This window comes from Panthera leo, chromosome A1 (genome assembly GCF_018350215.1).
Source record: "Panthera leo isolate Ple1 chromosome A1, P.leo_Ple1_pat1.1, whole genome shotgun sequence".
NCBI lineage: Eukaryota > Metazoa > Chordata > Mammalia > Carnivora > Felidae > Panthera > Panthera leo.
Window position 1 is genome coordinate 195,725,499 of NC_056679.1, and position 24,315 is coordinate 195,749,813.

Genomic DNA, 24,315 nt, shown 5'->3' on the forward strand with positions numbered 1-24,315 from the left:
CCTCAGTTTCCCATCATTCCCAATACAAATGATGGTACCTGGCTTTTGGAATTTGGGGGAAAATTAAACGAGACAATGTACGTAATCTTTTCATAGCGTCTTGTACTCAATAAGTGTTCAATAGATGTTAGCTAATATTAATACTCAGTTCCATTTCTTCTCAATCACCAACTCTAATGTCAGACAAATAATACAACAGCGCAACGGGAAAAGCACGCAACTGGTGGCAGGTAACCTGGGTTCCAGTCTCTGGGTTCCAGTCTCTGCTACATTTTACATAAAATAGGTCATTTTACATAAAATAAGCCTTAGTTTATGTATTAGAAAAAAAAATGTAGCCGACACCTAGCAATAATGCTCATTCATTGATTTAATTCCTTCACTAGTAATACTTGTAGAACGCCCACAATGTAGTTAGTCCTAAGTATTCGAAACCTGGAAATGAATGAGAAATGGTTTCTGTGTGGAGGAGCTCACAGTCTAGGAAATTTCCAACGAGATAATGTCTATGAAGATTTCCTACAGGTCAGTGGCAAGTGTGGTGTGACTCTTAACCTTCCGGTTCCGAAGGCACTCTGTCCCTGAGATCTTCCATCTACCTTCTGGAAGTAGGTCTGGAAGGTGAGGGCAGGAGAGGCGGTTGTAAATTAAACAAAAGAGCATCCTTTCCTTCTGGAGAAACAAGGAAAAGGAGAGCACCGGGCCAGTGTGGATTTGACCTGTGATTGCGTACCTAATGACCGAAAAGTCAGACTTCCGTCCGGGCAGCAAACGCCCACTGAAACGCTGGGGGAGAAACGGGGATTCCCAGCTGCGCACGCGCACTTTAACTTTCGCCGAGCGCCGGGCCCCCTCTAGATCGGAAACCTTACGCAGTCTCCTACGAAAGACGTAGGAAAAGCGGCGTGGAAAACGCAGGCTCTTGGGTCACGTGACGCGGCGAGAGCGTCGTTGGCTCCTCCCCCTCCAAGATGGCGTCCCTGCTGCAATCGGAGAGGGTTCTGTACCTAGTCCAGGGAGAAAAGAAGGTTCGGGCCCCGCTCTCGCAGCTTTATTTCTGCCGCTATTGTAGCGAGCTGCGGTCGCTGGAATGTGTGTCTCACGAGGTAACGCAGTCGTCCCATGAAGTGTGTGTGTTGGGGGAGGGGAGAAGGGTTCGTCCTAGTCACCGCGACTGGCGGGTAGTTATTTCCTAGCTTGGTGATTGGCTGTGTCTTCTGTCGCTCAAATTTGCTTGCGATTTAATTTGCTTATAATTTGTCATTTGGAAAGAAGGAGCGGCCTAGGGTGGGGCTGAGCTGATCTTTTGGTTCTAGAGCACCCTTTGATTGGATAGACTTGACTTTGGGGACCCTGGCCGTCTCCTGGGAGTGGGTTGGTAATTGGGTGGGTTGGGAGGAAGGTGTAAAGGTGCTTATTCAGGCTACTTGAGGGGCAAGATACAGTCTTTCCTGATTGATACCGGGTGGAGCCCGCAGGCATTCTCATTCATGCTCCTCCCATCCTGGAAGTTCTGCCCCTACTTTGGCCAGAAACTGGGCCTTCCTCTGTCTGCCCGGGCTGTGTTCTGGCTCATGCCTAGGCCTGCAGCAAGGAAGAGGTTGGGTTGGGGCAAATTGAGTGAAAAGCGCTTAGAATAAGGTCTGTCGTGTAAGAAGCTCAAAGGGTTCTATTCATGGCGCTTCTCCAGAGGGAATGGTGCTGGCCTTCGCAGGCACAAGTGGGGTTGGAAGTGGGATTGCTCAGAACGTAAAAGACCTACCCCATTTTTTTAAATTATCAAATAAAATTCCCAAACTTCTGCACCATTTGGCACATCTTGTTATTCGTTTAGTAAGCTTCGGAAATTAAAAGACAAGTAAGACAGAAATCCTGCTGTTGAGTGATTCATGATCTGGTTAAGGAAAAGCTACTGGTAACAGTTACTGTTTAGTCAGTGCTTTCTGTATGCTGTGGTTTACCTAAGGCCAATAGAATGAATACCTTTTTAAAAAACTATTTTGTAGTTAGAGCAACAGGCACAATGTTTGCCCTACATCACACAGCCAAAAATTTGGGGGTGGCAGGGAGGATCAGGATTTGAAACTGCAGCCTTTCAAATCAGGATTTGAAACCCAATTCAGAGAACTTCATTGAAGATCCCTGGACTGTTAAAAGTGCATATGAAAACGTGTCCTATACTGTAAGCCATTTTACACATTATTATTAATAATAATTATCTTGTTGGGTGTATTTTTCATAGTATTAAGAATTGTCAGAGAAAGCAGTTAAATAATATGAGAGAAAAATCCATGTGTTTTCTTTCTCCGTTAGTATTTTATCTGTGTATATCTCTTTAGCGGGTCCTTTGTCTTTTAGATGTTTCCTATTCCAGCTTCACCTCCAGAATTTATTGGATTAGAGTCCCATTTGGTGGTCATTAGAGAGATCAGTCTCCATCATTTCTAAGGATCTGTTAGAGAGTCTGTCTGTGACCACAACTTTTACAGACAGACTGGTGTGTACCTGGGCGTTTGGGGTTTGGAGAAGGATGAGGCTAGTGAGGGGTGGAGGAACCCAGAAAGTTCTTGGTGAGAACCTGGGATTGGATCTGCATATGAAGGGACGGGCATAATTTGAAAAGAGCCACAGGAAGGAACAAATTATAGTTGGCCTTTTATGATGAATACGTGTAAATATTAGTTAGCAATACTGTATGTTCCTGGAGATTATTTGAGCTGCACCTTTATTTTTTCAAAGGTAGTCCTGTGTATAGCAGATGATGAAAGAAGAAGCCAATTTCTATCATCATGCTGATATTCTAATAAATCTGTGTTTACATCTGAAGGTGATTAGGGTTACTAGAATTGTCAAACAGGATCTACCTACATTAAAGAAAATAATTATTCAGACCTTAAAAAATACAATGAATTTAATTTTCTACTGTGTTTTTGAGTTAAACACAATAAGACTATCTTGCTAGCTTAGTAGTTTAATTTGCCATTTAAATATTTCCATAGTTGGCTCTAGCTGATTTTGTAAATGTTAATCTATACTTCTGCAAATGTGTAATACTTCAGTAAGGAGAAAACTTTTAAGTCTTCCTTAACAATTTAAGTGTGGTCAAGTTATTACAGTCCATTAAAGCTAAGCAGGATGGAAGGATATTTGATCACAGCTTCACAAATTGGGTTATTTTATTTCATTAATCTGTTCCTTAGATTATCATAGAGTTCTTCTTTTACAAAGACAACTTTTAACACATCTCATACATGATACCCTGATGAAAGGGAACAGGAAAGAGCAGAAAGGAAAAATGGAAGGGTTTTAGGAAATCCAGAGGATAAGAAAAAACTTGGTTGAAGAATAAACCCTAAGCTGAAAACAGTCTAGATTCTTTGGCAGATCAGTGGTTTCTCACTTGCCACTGCAGTATATTTTAGAATTCACTATTTGGCGTAGACATATATACAAGCTAGACCGAGTGCCTTTTTCTCTGATTTTTTATTTCTTGTTTCTTTCTAGGTGGACTCCCATTATTGTCCCAGTTGCTTAGAAAATATGCCATCGGCTGAAGCCAAACTAAAAAAGAATAGGTAAGACTGGGATCCATTTTTTTTCTGTTTTCCTCAACTATTTTTTGAATAAAACACACGGAATTAACTCTCATTTTTAACTAGCTGATTTTCATTTTTTAGCATCACCTTTGCTAAAGATGAAATGTCCTTTGATTTTTTAAATTAATTTTTTATTTTAGGACAGTTTTAGACTTAAGAAGTATTGTGAAGATGGTACAGAGAATTCTATTACTTCATACACAGACTCCCCTATTGTTAACGTCTTGCATTAGTATGGTATATTTCCTTCAAATTAATGAACAGCATTGGTACTTTATTATTAAATAAATGCTATATTTTATTCAGGTTGCCTCAGTTTTTCCCTAATCTCCTTTTTATGTTCCAGGATTCTATTTAGGATACCCACATTATATTTAATAGTGATGTCTCCTTAGGCTCCTCTTGCTGTGACACTTTCTTAAACTTTTCTTGGTTTTGATGACCTTAAAGGTTTTGAGGAGTACAGGTAAGATATTTTGGAGAATGTGCTTCAAACGGAACTTGATGTTTTTCTCGTCAGCGGGGGAAATGTGTTTTAGGGAGGAAGACAACAGAGGTAAAGTGCATCTTTTGTTACATCACATCAGGGGTACATACCATCAATAGGACTTATTACTGTTGATGTTAACCTTGATCACCTGGCTTGAGCTAGTATTTTTCAGGTTTCTCTGATGTAGAGTTACTCTTTTTCTCCTTTTTTATACTGCACTCTTTGGAAGAAAAGCCACTATTACAGTCAACACTCAAATCGTAGGGAGTTATGCTTCCCCTCTGTGAGGGTTATCTACACCAATTATTTGGAATTCTTTTGCATGGAAGATTTTTCTCTCTTCCCCTATTTATTTATCTAATCATTTACTTAAAGCATGAATATTGATTTCATATACCTTAGGATATAATCCAATACTCACTCCTTCCTTCCTTCCTTCCTTCCCTCCCTCCCTCCCTCCCTCCTTCCTTCCTTCCTTCCTTCCTTCCCTCCCTCCCTCCCTCCCTCCCTCCCTCCCTCCAGCTTTGGCCATTGGAGCTCTTTCTGTAGACTCCTATAACCCTTTTACCACCCCCACCATTGCATGGGCGGGGAGTTTGGGAGGTTGTTCATTTGTTTGAGCATTTTCTGACTTTCTGGTGTTGCAAGATAATCCAGGCTCATCCCAGGACTCTGCCTCAGTCCTGAATTAGCCATTTCTCTAATTAGTCTAAAGAGTTTAAAGTCTCTTTCTCTAAAGAGTCCTGGTTCCTTTTATTAGAAAACTGGTATTAAAAACCAAGATCTGGGTAGTAGGTATGTTTGTTGCTACTGGGTGCCATTTGGTTTTTAGCTTAGCATGTATACCTCCATGGATGCGAACCGCTATTACTTATCCTTCCTGAACCCAAGAAATAGCTCCTGATGATCCAGACACTGTTTTTTGTATGCTGTCCACACATTAATTTTTATTTAATCCTCAAAATATCAGTAAGCAGTAAACAGTGGGCAGGTACTATTATTATCCTTATATGAGGATGTTATCCACATGGCAAAATACCGCATAATTAGAGTTATGGAGCAGAGCTTCAGAACAAGTCCAGGAGTGGAAGTGAAATCTTAATAATCTCAGATGGTGAAAATTAAAAGCAGCAAGGCCCAGGGGCCCCTGGAGGGGAAACATTGGCTGAGCACTAGGAAGAGTAGTGCCTAAGGAGAGAGCAGAAAGCCCTGAAAATGCACTGCTTCTGAACTACTGCAGTTTGATGGCACTGTTTGGTTGCTGGGTCGGTTCTGGCACAGCACACAAGCAGTTATTTTCCAAACCCAGTTTCACCGCTTATTGTATTGTTGCCTCCCAGGTTTCCATTGTGCAACTGCTCTTCCTCTCTCAAGGCATGAGCTGTGACATTTGTCTTCATCGGAAATCTTCGTGATCTGTTCAAGCCTAAAAAGAGTCTGAAACAGTTAACCCCAGACTGTTTAACAGTGATTCCCTCTGTGGAGTAGGATTGGGTTAGGCTCTAATTCTTCAGGGACTTTGGTGCTGATTGCATTTTTTACAAAAAATAATGAACATTATTATTATAAAAATATATTAAATTTTTTTTTTTAATTTTTAATGTTTTTTATTTGTTTATGAGAAAGAGAGAGAGAGCATGAGCCAGGGGAGGGGCAGAGAGTGAGGGAGACACAGAATCTGAAGCAGGCTCCAGGCTCAGCGCTGTCGGCACAGAGCCTGATGTGGGGTTCGAACTCGTGAACCACGAGATCATGACCTGAGCTAAAGTTGGACCCTTATCCGACTGAGCCACCCAGGTGCCCCTATTTTTAAAATTTTTAAACAAGGTTTTAATACTTTTTTTTATTTCTTACTGTTTGAGGGTCACTCCTTCCTTATAGTTCTCTCTTGAATTCCTAACACCTAGAACAATGTGTGGCACATAGCAGGTGCTTGATAAATGTTTGTCAAATGAATGGACAGTTGTATTTGTTGTGTTATAGGTGTGCCAACTGCTTTGACTGTCCCGGCTGTATGCACACTCTCTCCACTCGGGCAACGAGCATCTCCACACAGCTTCCAGATGACCCAGCCAAGACCACCATGAAGAAAGCCTATTACCTGGCCTGTGGATTTTGTCGCTGGACATCTAGAGATGTGGGCATGGCAGACAAATCTGTGGGTGAGTCAGGTGGACTTCAGCGTGAGATTTTGTGAAATTGGCAGTGCTGTAATCGCCCACAGATTATTATTTCTGTTACCTGTGGAAGGTAGGAGCTAAATTCCGAGCTAAATCTTTCATGTTCCCAAATTCTCACATTTGTGGGCTATGATGTTTCATCTAAAACTGGGTAAACTATTTAGTTTTCTTAGAGTTAGTAAAACAGTATTGATAAATCTGACACTTTCTTAGAATCAAAATATTAATGCTCTTCATAAAAAAGAAACACTCCTGATGATGAAAGACATCATGAACAGATCTAAAAGATAAAAGTAACAAGACTAAGAAAAATATTTGGATCATATATAACAGACTAAAGGTAAATAAATAAAAATAAAGAACCCTTGTAAATCAAGGAAGAGACCCCAAAGAAACATTGGGCTAAGGATAAGAATAACAGCTCTCAGGAGTGGAAATAAAAATGATGAATAACCAAAGTGTGTGCATGGAAGGACCCACAGTAGGGTTAAAATGATTCTCTGTTTTCACAAGTCCCATCCCTCGTGTTTCCTTACCCTTGAAATATTTTAGGCCTTTCTTTTTATTTCTGCTCTTTCTTTGAATATCATGAAATGCCTTGTACTATTAATATTCTGTATATGTGAGTTTTTCGGGTGTTTTTAACACTATTAGGAGTTTCTTGGGAACAAAGACTTTGTTTTGAATGTCTGAATTTTTCATTTAGTTTTCGTTGTTCAGGTGATTGGATTTTTGTTTTCACACGCAACTTGGTGAGGTAAATTTTTTAAGTCAATAAATATGCACAAAGGTATGTTTAACTTTACCAGTAATCAGGGAAATGCAAATGAAAACTTCATTGATTTGACAAACTTTTTAAATCTGTTAATATCAAGGGTTGGCAAGAATATGGGAGAATAGTCATTTCATGTACTACTGCCTTGGAGAGCAGTTTGATAACATTTATTAAATTTATTTCTTTTTATTTTTATTAAAAAAATGTATTTATTTAAAATGTATTTTTATTAAAAAAATGTATACCCAACATGAGGCTTGAACTCACAACCCCGAGATAAAGAGTCACATGTTCCTCCAACTGAGCCAGCCAGGCACCTCTATTTATATTTATTTTTATTTTAACAAAATAAATGACATTTTATTTATTTATTTAACTCCAGTACAGTTAACATACAGTATTACATTAGTTTCGGGTATATAATACAGTGATTCAACATTTCTATATATTATTCAGTGCTCATCATGATAGTGTATTCTTAAATCTCCTTCACCATTTATTTTAACTTAAAGATTTTTTGTTAATGTTTGTTTATCTTTGAGAGAGAGGGACTGAGTGTGAATGGAGAAGAGGAAGGGGCAGAGAGAGAGGGAGGCACAGAATCTGAAGCAGGCTCCAGGCTCTGAGCTGTCAACACAGAGCCTGACTCAGGGCTGGAACCCACAAACCATGAGATCATGACCTGAGCCAAAGTCAGACACTTAACTGACTGAGCCACCCAGGGGCTCCACCTTCACCATTTATTAAAATTAAATTGCTTTTATTCTTCTCCCCAACAATTCCATATCCAAATATCCCGGAGCATTCAAACACATCCTCAAATGTGCATATGTAAAATGTTTGTCAGTGAAACAGAAAAACTGTGTTGGTTTGGACCTAAAGACCTAAGGCCCTAATTACCTCTCTATCATTTGAGTATTTCAGAGCAGAGATTGCACTTATCTTCAGTAAAGGAAACTTCCTTTATTTTTACGTTTCATCCATACTCCATGGTTAACACCAGAAAGTAGAAACTGTGTACAGTCAGTTCAAAATCTTGAGTTGCTATTTAGTTTTTATAAAAACAGTAGTATTGCTAACTCCTCATTGTCTTATTTCTGAAATTGAATGAAATTTCAATTCTGAAACTTGATTTAGACTTGTTAAAAATTTGTATTTGGGGATTTTCATTAAAATTTCAGCTTACTAGTCTATGAGGAAGCCCATAACAAACTCATTATGTCAGTTGACATAACAAAAGTGAAGATGGGCTTTAAAAACTTTTTGTGTGTGAGAGAGCACGTGTGTGTGCGTGTGGGGGGGAAGTGGGGCACAGAGGGTGAAGGAGAGAGAATCTTAAGCAGGCTCTAAGCAGGGCTTTGTCTCACGACTGTGAGATCGTGGGACCTGAGCCAGAGTCAAGAGTTGGATGCTTAACCGACTGAGGCACCTGGGCACTAAAAACTTACAGATTTTCACACACTTTAGAAGTAAATATGGATGAAGTTTCTTTAGATTCAACTCTGTTCTTAAAAATTTAAGATTTGATTCTGTGGTGTTTGCTCTTTTCGTTTAGAATGCTTGAGCTCTTGGTTGTTTTCTGACTTTGTACATGAGGTTGATAAAATACTCCTCAAAAGCAAAAGTTAACAAGTGTATCTTTAGTTCCTTAAGAATGTTCATTGGTGGATAGATATTTCCTGAAATGTGATTTGTGTTAGAAAGATCCTTCCTATAGCATCTTTTTAGATCATTAGTAAATATTTGCATGGTTTTTTTTTATTTTTTTTATTTTTTTTAAGTTCATTTATTTATTTTGAGAGAGAAAGAGTATGAGTCTGGGAGGGGCAGAGAGAGAGACAGAGAGAGAATCAATCCCAAGCAGGTTCTGCACTGTCAGCACAGAGCCCAATGTGGGGCTTAATCTCACGAACCATGAGATCATGACCTGAGCCGAAGTCAGATGCTTAACCAACTGAGCCACCTAGGCGCCCCTGTTTGTGTGTGTTTTAATGTCAGTGTGGCAAGTAAGTTGTTTGAATTTGCTTACAAATTTAAGTTAATTATGAAAAACAACCCACAGTGGCATAGTACATTTGCCCCAGTGAGTTGAAGTGTATTTTTCTACATTTGTATTTTGTGTCTTGTTATCAAATTATAGAAACAACGCCCAGAAGTCCAAATAGATTTCTCAGTGTTACTCTGTAGAGGATGTTTTATGCTTTTTAGATTATGAGCCATTAGGGTTGGAAAATTTATATTTCAGAACTCAAAACCTGTGTTTACTTCAGAAATCTATCTTCTCTAGGGTATCTTGACAATGATAATTGAATACTAGGAGCTCTTAAAGAGCACAGACAATTTTTTCTTTCATGATGTCATTGGCGTGTGAGAAGCTCTGAAACCACTTTAGAACTATTTGTTTATTTGTAAGTAAGCCATTGTGTCTGTAAAGTGCAGAGAAATGAGATTGTTATGTTTCCCAAATTGCTCTTCAGAATAAATTACCAGTTCTAAGGAAGCAATTAGGTAAAAACATCCAGAGTTTTCAAAATATTACAACTAAAACATTGCTTTTACATAATTGTTTTTCATGTTTGCCTCAAGTAAGGCAGCCTTTAAAATACAAATATTGTACTAAAGGATGTTAATTGTTGCAGTTTCTTGCAAGAAGGTATGGTGTCACCTTCAACAAGTGTCCTTTTTGTTTTGGAAAAAGGTTATTTTTAGTTATACAAATAATACACATTCCTGTATTTATCTTCCAGCTGCAGAAATTAAACAGAACCAAAACAGTTTAAGCCCTTGTGTAGGCCTTTCCATACCGCATCCCCCTTCCTCTGCCTCCTAAAGAGAAGCAATCATCCCAGTCCTGAATTTAGAGTTTATCAGTGCCCATGCCTGTCTTTATATTTCTCCATATATGTATGTAGCCACTGCCAAATGCTTTTCAATTGGAAACAAATGGAAAAACACTGCATGCATTCTGCTACAACTTTTCTCTGTCAGCATTATGTTCGTGGTATGTAGTTGATTTATGCATGACTTACCACAGTTTACCCACTCAGTCTCTTCTGATGGACACTTAGGCTGTTTTCATTTTTTGGATTTGGACAACAGTACTGTTAGAAACATTCTTGTACATATTTCCTGAGTCACAAGAGTAAAGTTTTCTCTACATAACTGAAAGTAAAATTGCTTAAGTTGTGTATATCTTTAGCGCTCCAAAATGGCTTCCCAACTTTGGTCCCACCAGTAACAAGGGTAGACTACCCATTGCTCCAGATTGTTGGCAGGTCTAGTATTGTTGGACTTCTTCCAGATTTTTCCAAACTGATGGTTATAAAGTGGTATCTCATTATGGTTTGCTTTTCAGCTTTTTTTGGTTAGCTTTATTGAGATACACAGTCACAGTTGACTCTTGAACAGTGCAGAGGTTAGAGATGTTGACCGCCCCCCCCCCCCCGCCCCCCACCATGCAGTCGAAAATCTGCTATAACTTTTGACTCCAGCAAAACAACTACTAATAGCTTACTGTTGACTGGAAGTCTTACTGATAACATAAATAGTTGATTAACACATATTTTGCATGTTATATGTATTGTATACATATATATTCTTATAATAAAATAAGCTAGAGAAAAAAATACATTTACATTACTGTATTGTACTTATTGAAAAAAATCCACTTATAAGTAGACCCATGCAGTTCAAACCCATGTTGTTCAGGGGTCAGCTATATTCATTATGGTTTTACTTTTAACTTTCTGGAATAATCTTTTCCATTATGATTTGTGCGGTGTATTTCTTATGAAAGAAATTCTTCTCTAAATCAAGGTCATAGAACATACAAATTGCACAGTATTACAGGTAAGAGCAGGGTCTTAAGAATCAGACTACTTGAGTTTGAATCCTATCTTCACCACTTACTATCTATGTGACTTTGAGCCTCAGTTTCCTCATTGGTAAAATGAGACTGATAATAAGAATGCCCATCTCAGAGGGTTATTATGACTATAAAAGGGTATGTAATACATTTCAAATACCTGGCACAGAAACTATGCATGTGTTAGTTGTGGTGGGAGCGGTTATCTTTATCACCATCATTATTTTTAGTGAAAATTTTGTTCTGAGTGTCTTGGTTTATATAATTTATAGGACTGTTAGAAATTCTGTGATTTTATGTGTTTAAGTTGCATTATTTGGCCTGCAGATGATCCGGTTTTTATGAAAATGTAAATATTAAATTATGAAAATATGCTTAACGTTCCTTTGTCTTGCAGCTAGTGGTGGTTGGCAGGAACCCGAAAATCCTCACACGCAACGGGTGAGTGAAGTGTCATCAGAGAGAGGATGAGCTAAAAAGATGGAGGGAAAGCTGAAGATCTTCCATGTTACGGACTATGGATATGGCATATGCTTAGAAATCTGTGATGTGTTTTTTGGTATCTGTTACATATAGAAAGTGCTCTCATAAGACATTAAGTCACAATGGCTGTGTTTTCCAGTCTGACTTAAGTTCATAGAAAAACCTAGCTGTAGCTTTAGTTCTGTGGCCAGGTTGTGAATCAGAATAAGGACATAGTATGCGTTTGTTTCTGTTTGTCATGTATCCGCCAACTAAGTTAAGGTTCTGTTTGTTCTCAAATGCTCTTGGAAATACCATGGACATATAGATGTCTGAACTCCTAGAAACACCACACATATAAGATGCCCTTGGACGAAGCAGTGGTTGCTGATAGAAGCACGACTCGAGCATTCTTTAACAGTTTAAAGTGAATTGATCTGTTTGGGAGGTACCCGAGCTGATTCGTTGCTGCAGAAACTCAAACATGAGAAAGAAGATGACGTGGTACTGAAATGAAGGACTTACGGTCAGGCTGTACATTAAACAGTGACTTCTAATCACTCACCTGTGATATCAGCAAAAGTTAGAAATACCATGGATGAGAGTGTGAGGAATTGGACCTTTCACATACCCTATTGTTAGTGTAAATTAGTACAGATTTCTTGAGCTTTCAACAGCATCTATATGAACTGTGACCTACGGAAATACTTGCATTTATGCACAAAGATATGTATATTCATTGACCAGACATTTATTGAGCACTTATGTCCCAGGGGCCATGCTGAACAGTAGGGATACATGGTCCCTTTCTTTATAGAGCTGAAGTCCAATGGGGAAATAAAACTTGATCAAATTATCCCCAGATAAAGGAGAAAGGGTGATATGTGATGTGAAGGAGAAAGAAATTGTGCCATGTGAACATTTAAAGAAATTGTTTTCATCTTTATTTGTCTTAGAGAGCGGGGGACAGGGTCAGAGGGAGAGAGAGAGAGAGAGAGAGAGAGAGAGAGAGAGAGAGAGAGAATCTAAAACAGGCTCCATGCTTAGTGCAGAGCCTGATGCAGGGCTTGATCCCACGACCCTGGGATCATGACCTGAGCTGAAACCAAGAGTCAGATGCTCAACTGACTGAGCCACCTGGGCCCCTTGTGAACCTTTATTAGGGAGATTTCAGCTAGTTGAGTCCATGTCTGAGGACTGTGCTGAGCTCTGAGGACAAACAGGCACAGAAGGGAAAGAATTCAAGGCAGAGAAACAGCACATACAGAGAGCTTATAAGTGGAAGAAGCAAAACAAGTTGTAGACAAGAAGGGGAGTGTGACCAGAGCACAGCACAGTATCAGACAAATGGACAGAAGAATGTGGGGTTGGACCATGTGGGACCCCTTGGACCAAGTCAGGGAGATTGAGAAGCTTTGAACTGTTTTTAAACTAAGTGCTGACAAGATCACGTTAGTGCTTCTAAGAAGTAATTGCTGCTGAACTGAAAGTGAATATCAGGAAGCCATTAAAGTCGCATCATAGGAAGTGCTTAAATACCTTAACAGATATCTGTGTTACACAATAAGATGCAGCCTTGAAAACAATGAGATCTGTTGACTGGATGAAAAGTTCCTAATACTTCTAGTCAAATAAAAAGTTATAATTTATTTCTCCTATATGAAAAGTGTTTTCAGACCTATGAAAGCTACGTATGTATACATGGGGTTTTTGTTTTAATGTAGGCAGATTGTAATATTATCATACCCATGTCTGTGTGTAAGAATGCTATCTAAGCTGATAATTGTGGATGCCTCTGGTGAGGGGAAGGGTGGACTTGGGCACAAGAGAAAAGAGAAGTATCAGTTTTTATTCTTTATGTTAAATATTGTTTGAACTTTTCACAACATATATTGCTCTTAGGATTAAAATATGTTTTAAAAATGAAAAGGTATGAGTGGTGAAGACAGTACAAGCTGTCACAGTCTTAGATGTCCTGTGGCCATGCGGAGAAAATGGGAGCAATTGTGAGGGGAAACAAAGAAGTAAAAGAATAATAAAAAGAGGGCTTGAAATTTCCAAGCCTTTTCATTGCCCGTTTCTTCCTGTTGCCACAGTTTCCATTTTAATTCTGCAAATAATTGAGAGAAATGTGATAAAGAGAAATTCTCTTTGAAGGGCAAACTTGACTACTGTAGTAATTTGTCTCCTTCATTCGTTATGTGTCCAGTCAGTGGTGTTGATTAATTTTGCATATTTCCTGTTAGCTTTTTATGCAACAAATACTGCATCTTTGATTTCTTACAGATGAACAAACTGATTGAGTATTACCAGCAGCTTGCTCAGAAAGAGAAGGTTGAACGAGATCGCAAGAAACTAGCACGGCGTAGAAACTATATGCCTTTGGCTTTTTCGGTGAGGACTTGGTCCAAAAAAGGAGTGTGCATTTCATTGATCGAGGCCTGTGTGGCATGAGAACAGTGACCCTTTCGGAAATTGGCCACTGTCCTTAGATTCCTGAATGATGGGTAGCAGAGAATCCTAGTGTCTAAGTCTAGCAGTTAACGCTTTTGCCATATCACGAGTTCTATTTGAGTTCTTTCAGTTTTAAGGACATTTGTGTTCCTTTTTGCATCACTGTCCTCCCTCTCCTGATTATTCCCCACAGCTCATGTTTAATTTTGTAGGCATCACAGAACTCTTAAACAGAAAGTCAGAAGAAGGTGGGCAAGTGGTAGATTTTATTCACGTTACCCAGTAGCCCACCTTTGACATCCTGTAGTAATGGTTTTCCAGCTCTCATGATTATTTCTGGCACCTTCCTATGTTTCTCCAGTGTGAAGAACACTGACTTTTACGCAATGCATTTGGGTGGTTAAATAAATAGTAACATACGTACGTGTAATTGTTAGGAATTATTTATGGAAGTCGCTGTCGACTATTTGTACTACCAATCCAGACGCAAAAGGTTAGGATTTGGCGCTTTTGTTATTGTCCCCCAAGTTTCATTTGCTGTCACAGAACAATTTCTTTTCTCCATACTTGCTGGGGGCCCAGCAGGTTGACATTGAATACATAACATTTACTGAAGGACAGTGATGTCTCAGGCACCGTGCTAAGTGCTTTTCCCATTTTATTTAATTCTCACAAAAATCCTGTAGGGTAGTTTGACAGTTGAGGAAATGTAACTTACCATCCTGCTTCTGTATGACAATTAGTTTAAATCACTGAAACTCTAAGGGTTGGTGAGGTCCATATAAAAACCTTTAGTTTTGTGCTCGCTTTGGCAGCACATATACTAAAATTGGAACGACAGAGAAGGTTAGCACGGCCCCTGCACAAGGATAAATGCAAATTTGTGAAGCGTTCTATAAAAAAAAAACTTAGTATTTAATAAAACATTAAGACATGCAAGGCATCTACATTTGCCAGAGACTTTAATGAAGGCTAAATAAAACTTACGGAATAGTTCAGTGCTATAATCAGCATACGCACTACTATGTTTAGGAGAGGAATTTGAATTAAAGGCATTATTCTTCCAGCTTCCCTTATAACCTGCCTGCTGTATGAGTTTGCTTCTATCTTATGCTGCATTTTTTTGTCTCTGTTGCAACCTGCTGCTATTTGGGGGCCTACAGCAACACACTATTCATGTAGTGGTAAGTTCTCTTTTATGATTCTTGCTAACCCTGAAGAAGTTAGCAGGTGATCACTGGTGTTCCATGAAGACATTCATCATGTAGCTTAGACACTCCACATAGTTCTGGTCTAAGCCATAGAGCCATTGCTTAGATACTTTTAGATTAATAGTAAAAAATAAAATAAAAATCACATTTAGTTCAATTTTGCTGTACTAATATAGTTTCAGTCTCCATGTGTGATGCTTTTATTATTCTTTTAAGAATAAAATGATGTGGGGCTACAAATTTCTTTAAAAGGAACTTTAAATTAGCTTTTTGGTTTTTTTTGTTTTGTTTTGTTTTTGTTTTTTTTTTTTTTTGCTTATTTCCCTGAGCTTCTCATGCTGTCCCACCCCAAAATCTTTCTTTTGGTAAATAGGATGTATAAATACGGGATTTGTAATCGGGATTTCTGAACTCTCTTTAGGACAAATATGGTCTTGGAACGAGGCTTCAGCGACCACGAGCTGGTGCAACCATCAGTACTCTTGCCGGACTGTCGTAAGTTTGGACATTAAATGGCTTGGAGGAGAAAAGCAGGTATCAAAATGAATATTGAAGGAATGTGACGTAAAACAGTGCCTACTGGGGAAGAAGAGTCTCATGCTTAGAAAAGACCTGAGCAGAGAAAGAATGTCCTACAATAGAAGAATGCTTCAGTTATTGCTATCATAGACTTTGAATATAATCAGGTGGACCTTTGAGAAATTAGTGCTTTTTATCTTTTAGCCTTAAAGAAGGAGAGGACCAAAAAGAGATAAAGATTGAGCCAGCTCAGGCCGTGGACGAAGTAGAACCTCTACCTGAAGATTACTATACAAGGCCAGTCAATTTAACAGAAGGTAATATTTTACATTATTCTACTTTGTTTCTATTTCACATCTAATCTGCTTTGGTTACTAAATGCCCTGGATTTTGAGTTTGTTTTTTTTTAAATGGGTATTTATTTTTGAGATAGAGACAGAGTATGAGCCAGGGAGGGGTAGAGAGAGAGGGAGACACAGAATCCAAAGCAGGCTCTAGGCTCCAGGGTGTCAGGACAGAGCCTGACACAGGGCTTGAACCCATGAATTGTGAGACCATGACCTGAGCCAAAGTCGGACACTTGACCAACTGAGCCACCCAGGCACCCCTGGGTTTTGAGATTTTTAATGCCATAGCTGTTAGTAGTAAAATAAATCAAGTAGCAAGTGAGATGGATACAATCATTTGAAGAACTTTAAAAAAAAATTTTTTTTGAGAGAGAGACAGAGTGTGAGTGGGGAAAGGTTAGAGAGAGAAGGAGACACAGAATCCAAAGCCAAGCTCTGAGCTGTCAACAGAGTCCGACGGGGGGGCTCGAACTCACAAACTGTGAGATCGTGACTTGAGCTGAAGTTTGATGCTTAATTGACTGAGTCACCTAGGCACCCCTGAGGAACTTTAAAATGTCAAATTTCAATATAGTAGCTTTTTGAAGAACTATTCACAAGGGAAGTGTTGTTTCATGTGATAATTTCATATAAGCCTGATTTTGAGCAAGTCATTACAAACTAAGCCTGGTTCCTGCCTTTCATACTAGTGACCACCCTTCAGCAGCGCCTCTTGCAGCCTGACTTCCAGCCAGTCTGTGCCTCACAGCTCTATCCTCGTCACAAACATCTTCTGATCAAGCGGTCCCTGCGCTGTCGGGTAATTATTCCATTTTGTAGAGTTGCCATTTGTATAAGAGAAAAGCAAAAATAAATTAAACATTGGGATCTGACTAACATCGAAACTTTGGGGGACGTAGTAAATATAAAGAATGCTTACAGAGAATGTACTAGGTGTCTAGGCATCATTTTAAACGCCTTCAAGATAAAAATCCTTACAACTATGAGATATGGGTACTATTGTTACCCCTGTTTTATAGATGTGGAAACTGAGGTACCTACAGGTTAATAAGTTCATAGCACTAATCCCTAAGAAAATCATGAAAGAATATGTAACTTTTAGGCTAATAAAGAGGAAACGAAAAGGAGTAATAATAATTTAAAAGAAAGCAAGAAAGGAAAGACAACAGCAAAATCGAGCCTCTAGGAATTTATAACACAAACAACTGAATTTTTTCAATAAATAAATTATAAAAGAAAACAAAAAAAAAAAAAGGGGAAAGAAACCTTTTAGATCAGTGCTATTCAGCAGAACTTCTTCTGATGATGGAAATGTTCTGTATTTGCACAGTCCAACATGGTAGCCACTAGTCGCATGTTGCTATTTAGCACCTGAAATGTGGCTGAGGTGCTAAATCTTTCAAATGACCACTTGTGACCAGTGGCTACTGTTAACAATACAGCTCTAGAAGAGATCTACCAAACATAGTATGTAGACTTCATTTAAATCCCAATTCAAACAAAACATAAGAAAGGGGCCAGGGAGCGGGGAGGAAAGGAAGAAACATTTATGAAATCTTTGGGGAGATTTAAACACTAGCTGGATTTTTGATGCTATCGAAAGAACTTGCCATGTTTTTAACGGATAAAAATAGTATTGTTATTTTTAAAAATGTCTTTCAGAGATACATACCAAAACATTTATGGATGAAATGACATGATGTCTGATACTTGTTTCAAAACAATCAGGCATGGTGAATGGGTGAGAGTATAGATGAAACCAGATTGGTTATTGTTGCTAACAGGTTGCTAATTTGTTGAAGCTGTGTGACATGTACTAGGAATTTCTACTACTAATTTGTATTTTGCATATATAAGAATATTTCTATAATGAAAGAGCTCTTCAAAAAAGAAGGAAAGGGGTGCCTGGGTGGCTCAGCTGGTTGTGTCCAACCTCGGCTCAGGTCATGATCTATCAGTTTGTGAGTTTGAGCCCCACATCAGGCTCTCTGGTCTCAGCGCAGAGCCTGCTTCAGATCCTTTGTCTCCCTCTCTCTCTGCTCCTCCCCTGCTCGTGCTCTCTCTCTCTCTCTCTTTCAAAAAATAAATAACATTTAAAACATAAAAAAAAAAAAAGGAAAAGATACTGGCTTCTAATTGTGGAATGAATAAGTCACTGGAATAAAAGGCACAGCATAAGGAATATAGTCAATGATGTTGTAGTAGTGCTGGATGGTGACAGACAGTGGCTACGCTTATGGTGAGCACAGCATAGCTTAAAGGGATGTTGAGTCACTACGTTGTACACTTGAAATTAATGTAGCATTGTATGTCAACTGTACTCAACAAATTTTAAAAAATAAGGAAAAGCCCATTTTAAGTATAAAGACATGTATTGATTAAAAGTAAATAGATGTAGACAGATAAACATGCTAACACTAATCTTTCTAATCAAGAAAGCAAGTGTAGCTATCTTAGTTTCAGACAGAGCAGATTTCAAAGTAAAGAAAGTTAACAGGGATAAAGAAGGGCATCACATAATGATAAAGGGGCTAATTTTCCAGGAAGACATAACAATTCTTAACATGTATATGCCTAACACTAGTGTCAAACTATGTGAGGCAAAACCTGATAGAGCTGCAGGAAGAAATAGGTGAATCCACCCTCATAGTTGACATTTCATCACCCCTTTCTCAGAAACGGACAGATGCAGCAGGCAGAAAATTAGTAAGGACATAGCTGAACTCAACAACGTCATCCATCACTGGATAAAATTGACATTTAGAGACTGCTTCACCTAGCAACAGCAGAATATACATTGTTCGCAAACTCATCTGGAACATTCACCAAGGCAGTCTACATTTTAGGCCAGAAAAAGAACAAAACAAAACAAAAAGCTCATCATAATGGATTTGAAAGAATAGAAATCATACAATGTCTACTCTCAGGCCACCGTGGGATTAAACTAGGAAGTAAGAGAAAACTAGAAAGTTAGCAAATACGTGGAGATTAAACAACACATTTCTATTCTAAATAGCATGTGTCAAAGAAGAAGCCTCAAGAGAAATTTAAAAATACTTTAAGCTAAATAAAAACGAAAACTACTTATCAAAATTTGTGTGATGCTGGGGCGCCTGGGTGGCTCAGTCGGTGAAGCGTCCAACTTCGGCTCAGGTCGTGATCTCACGGTCCGTGAGTTCGAGCCCCACATCGGGTCTGTGCTGACAGCTCAGAGCCTGGATCCTGTTTCAGATTCTGTGTCTCCCTCTTTCTCTCTCCTTCCCTGCTCATGCTCTGTCTCTCTCTTCTCAAAAATAAATAAACGTTAAAAAAAATGTTTTTAAAAGAAAAATTTGTGTGATGCTGTGAAAGCCATGCTTAGAGAGAAATTTATAGTATTACATTCATAGATTAGAAAAAGAGGAGAGATCTAAAATTAGTCATCTAAGTTTTCACCTTGGGAAACTGGAAAAAGAAGAGCAAATTAAATCCACAGTAAGCAGAAGAAAAGAAATAATAAGAATTCAAGCAGAAGTCAATGAAATTGAAAATAGGAAATCAGTAGAGAATATCAACAAAACCAAAAGTTGATTCTTTGAAAAGACCAATAAAATTGATAAGCCTCTCTCCAGGCTAAGTAGGGAAAAAAGAGAAAGGGCACGAATTACTAGTCAAATGAAAAAGGGGACATCACTAGAGATCCATGAAAATCAGAAGGATAATAAATACTATGAACTCTGTGCCCACAAATCTGATAAAAGAAGAAATGTGTGATCTGAATAGGCTTATGTCTATTAAATAATAAATTGAATCACTAATAACCTTCAAAACAGAAAGTCCTAGGCTCACACGTGTTTACTGGTGAATTCTACCACATATTTAGTTACACTAATTCTTTTTTTTTTTTTTAATGTTTGTTTATTTTTGAAGGAGAGAGAGACAGAGTATGAGCGGAAAGAGGGAGACAGAATCTGAAGCAGGCTCCAAGCTCTGAGTTGTCAGCACAGAGCTGGATTTGAGACTTGAACTCACAAGCTATGGGATCATGACTTGAGCCAAAGTCAGATGTTTAACCGACTGAGCCACCCAGGCGCCCCAATTATACCAATTCTTATAATGGCTTTTTACAAGGTAGAAGCAAAGGGAATACATCCTAATTCATTCTATGAGGCCAGTATTACCCTAATACTAACCAGGCAGACATTACAAGAAAAGTACAGATCAGTGTCTCATGAACATATGTGCAAAAATCTTCAACAGGATATTAGCAAATCAAATCCAAAAAAGTATTAAAAGAATTATACACCATAACCAAGTGGGATATATTCTTGGGATGCAGGGCTGGTTCAACATTTAAAAATCAGTGAAATCCGTCACATCAGCAGACTTAAAAAAAATCACATGATCATATCGGTAGATGCAGAAAAGGCATTTGACAAAATCAAACACCCATTCATGATAAAAAGAAGAAAAACTCTCGAAAACAGGAATAGTGAACTTTCTCTACTTGATACAGACTGTCTACCAAAAGAAAAGAAAGGGGGGAGCGCCTGGGTGGCTCATTCGGTTCAGCATCTGACTCTTGATTTTGGCTCAGTTCGTGATCTCACAGTTCATGGGATCAAGCATCATGTCGGGCTTCCTGCTGGCAGTACAGAGCCTGCTTGGGATGCTCTCTTCCCCTCCCCCCACTTGTACTCTTTCTCTCTTCTCTCAAAATAAACATTAAAAAAAACTTTTAAGTTTATTTCTTTATTTATTTAAAGAGAGTGCGGGAGGGGCAGAGAGAGAGGGGAAAGAGAGATAAAATCCCAAGCAGGCTCCGCGTTGCCAGTGCAGAGCCCAGTGTGGGGCTTGAACCCACAGACTGTGAGATCATGACCTGAGCTGAAACCAAGAGTTGGATACTCAACTGACTGAGCCACCCAGGCGCTCCAATAAATAAACATTTAAAAAAATAATAAAGGATTAGTGTCCAGAATACATGAAGAACTTTAGCAAATTAGTAAGGAAAAGGTAACAACGGGATAAAAATACCCAGTAAATAGTAACATGCAAGTCATGGCAGAGGAAATCCCAGTAGCCGGTAAACATGAAAAATATTCCTACAGTAATCCAGAAAGTGTCTGTTAAAACTACAGTGAGACACCATTTGATAGTTACCAGGTTAGCAAAACATAACGCGTGGGAAATGATTGTACAAGAATCCTCATTGCTGCATTATTTATAGTAGCAAAGTCGTGGAAACATCCTAGATATCCGTCAATTTGGGCATAAGAAATGATGACAGTAGGATACAGAGGTACCTCTGTGTGCGGACATGGAATACCAAGACAGGAAGTGAAGACAAAGGGCGGAGGAGTATATAAAGTGCTCCCTTTTGTGTTACTGCAAAAAAGATGATGTCTGTGTATACTTGTACGTGCATAGGCTATTTGTGAAAAAAACACGAGAAACTGGTTGGGCTCTGGGGAGCGGGACAAGGGGACAAGTGATGGGTACCTTTATGCTGTACTTTTTTGTACTATTAAGAAATTTTTTTAACCAGACGTATGTAGTACCCATTCAAGAAAGTAAGTAAATAATTGTTACTGTATTTTAAAGCATGGTATCTGGAAACACACTATGTGGATTTAAATCCCAGCTTCAGTTCTTATTGGATCTGTGAAGTAGTACAGATTACTCATCCTTCCCATGCCCCATTGTCATCACCTGTAAAATGGGGACAATAATAGTTATGGTACGTAACTTTCCTCATAAAGTGGATGTGATGTTTAAATCCACTTAAATTAAGGAGCACATTGCTCAACACACATAGTATGTACCCAGTATGTGTTATTATTTCAGCAGTTGTTAGGCCCCACAAAGGTAGGATAGTATTTGATAGTGTGGTTGCTTATATCCACAAGTCCAAAACATCATCTTTTGTAACTTGTGGTAATCAGTAGCATACACACTGTTTCAAAGTATATGTGGTCTTAGAGCAGAATGAAACGACAAACCTTGAGTAAATGCTGTCCTTCTGAATTTAGCAGCTCTGTGGATCCAGCATGGGTGTTCTTGTTTTCCTCTGATACGTATTAGAATTTTTTCTTTTTAGAAATGTGAACATAATTTGAGCAAGCCAGAATTTAATCCAACATCTATCAAATTCAAAATCCAGCTGGTTGCTGTGTGAGTATTTTGGGATTGGTGTTTTTAGTTACCGTTTTTTGGCTTTTTTCAATATGAAATGTATTTACTCTGGGCTTACAAGAAGAAAATGACATCAGAACAGTTTTGCTATTTCTTCTGTTTAGATTTTGAACTACATATCATGAAGTTAAATACAAATTATAGACCTAGAATCAAGGGTGTTTGTACTAGGGACACAGGGACAGGGTGGTCCGGGGCAGAGATTGTTTTGTTTGTTATTGGACAGAGAGTCACTGGTCACTCATTACAAATTACAAAGTGCCGAGTTTTGGTATTGATCCAAAATATCAAAGTAAAAAATAATAAAGTATGGCAAATCGAAGAGTATCCCTTTCATTGTTCATCTTAATTATGTTCTGATAACAGTCTTTGGGATAAAAGTGATTATTAGTGTTAATTCACTGGGACTTGTCAAGAGAAGGGAATTTTATGTACGAAAATCACCTTTCAAACAAGAAAAGTAGTTTGAGAAATTAGGAAAATAATTGTCTTGATTTTAGGGCAAGAGAGACCTTCCTAAGTAAGGCAGGAAACCCAGAAACCACTAAAGAAAATAGACAGCTTTGCTCTTAGCAAAAAAAAAAAAAAAAAAAAAAAAAAAAAAGACAACAAAGTCCTGGGACAGACAGTAGAGTAGGAAAGAGTATTCGGTATTCCATGATAGATAAAAATTTGATGTCCCTGGAAGACAGAATTCCCACAAATTGGAAAGGTAAAAATGGGAGTAGGACAAAGGATTTGAACTAGCAGCTTATAGAAGAGGAATTTCAAATGGTTATTGAATACATGGAAAGATACTGAGACTTGTTAGGAGAAGTTTAATAAAGATCATTTAGTGCTCATGAGAATGTGGGGAAACGTATTTGCATACACTGTTGGTAGGCTTGTAGATTGCTTTATGGAGTCTTTTTGGAGAGTGGTCTGGAATATCCAGACAAAATTACATAGACTAAACCCAGGAGTACTGTCTCAGGAATCTATTCTTTGAAGCAAAAGCACCAATATCTAAAGATGCATATGTAAGGATGTGTATTATAACGTTTTAATGACAAAAAGCTAGAAACGCTTTCTGTGTCAAGCCAATTAACCATTAAAAACTAGTTGATTAAATTGAGGTACACTCAGGGTATAGAATATTATGCAGCACTTCTACATAAGTCGTCTCAGCAGTCAAAAACATTGAGAATAGGTGTATAAACACCAAGCTGGGATTTGACTCTGGGCAGTTTTGAGTTCAGACTAAGCACATGTGAGTCTAATATTCTATTTTCTTACTTAAAGAGGCAGCAAAGGGGTACCTGGGTGGCTCAGTCAGTTAAGCATTCAACTTTGGCTCATGTCATGATCTCATGGTTCATGAGTTCAAGCCCCATGTTGGGTTCTCTGCTGTCATCACAGAGCCTGCTTTAGATCCTCTGTCTCCCTCTGTGTCTGCCCCACCCCTGCTCACACACACACTCTCTGAAAAATAAACATTTACGTTAAAAAAAAAAAAGGCAACAAAACATACGGTAGTTAAGGGCAAGGACCCTGGAGCTACACTGTCTGAGTTTGAATCCTGGCCACTCACCAGTAAGTTACTTCTCCCAAGCCTAGTTTCTTCATCTCCGTAATGGGGATGATGATGATAATGCTTGTGTCATGCAGTTATAGTGAAGATTATGTAAGTTAATTTTTTTAAGTGTTTAAAACATTGCCTGGCATGCATAGTGCTTTGTAAAAGTATTTGGTAAGTAATGTGGTGGTGTTTTTACACCCCTGGATGGTGTTACTAAGTCAGTCTTGGGTCCCATAACCAGTTGCCTTTTAGATTTACAGAAATGAATTAATAAAATCTCAAAAAATATGTCTAGCAAACGTATAAGGAAGATGTCTACCATGATACACACAGATATATGGGCCCTAAACTAGAAATGTGCTTAAGATTTAAGAAAGAACTCCTTAGCAGTTGGTTTCATTTCTTAAGTTCTAATTATGATGATATCATATGATTCTTTAAAATTCTATTTCTGTGCCATGTTCTAATCAAAGAAATCTTTGCTGTACTCACTTAAAAAAAAGTAACAATAATTTTAAGAGACTTCAGTGAACATTAATGTATTTTTTTATTCATGCATAGCAATTATATTCCAGAAGTGAGAATCATGTCAATTCCCAACCTTCGCTACATGAAGGTTAGTACTTTGCTTGTTAACAGGGAGACAAAGGATTGGTCAGAGATGTGTGCATGTATGTATGTGGG

General features: G+C 38.4%; 1 protein-coding gene and 1 non-coding gene across 2 annotated transcripts in view; both read left to right on the plus strand.

The window, feature by feature from the left end:
• Window positions 1-952: 952 nt before the first annotated feature.
• DCTN4 (dynactin subunit 4) overlaps window positions 953-24,315 on the plus strand; it is a 31,590-nt gene continuing 8,227 nt past the window's right edge. The window contains exons 1-10 of the mRNA XM_042949091.1: window positions 953-1,106; window positions 3,505-3,575; window positions 6,070-6,248; window positions 11,304-11,347; window positions 13,655-13,762; window positions 15,455-15,528; window positions 15,757-15,869; window positions 16,589-16,698; window positions 21,979-22,052; window positions 24,193-24,247. Coding sequence (XP_042805025.1) covers window positions 972-1,106; window positions 3,505-3,575; window positions 6,070-6,248; window positions 11,304-11,347; window positions 13,655-13,762; window positions 15,455-15,528; window positions 15,757-15,869; window positions 16,589-16,698; window positions 21,979-22,052; window positions 24,193-24,247 — 963 coding nt within the window. The 5' untranslated portion in view covers window positions 953-971. The remainder of the gene's footprint in view (window positions 1,107-3,504; window positions 3,576-6,069; window positions 6,249-11,303; window positions 11,348-13,654; window positions 13,763-15,454; window positions 15,529-15,756; window positions 15,870-16,588; window positions 16,699-21,978; window positions 22,053-24,192; window positions 24,248-24,315) is intronic.
• LOC122202661 lies at window positions 14,622-14,725 on the plus strand. Its single transcript, XR_006194785.1, has one exon. It is a non-coding gene; the product is annotated as a U6 spliceosomal RNA (small nuclear RNA).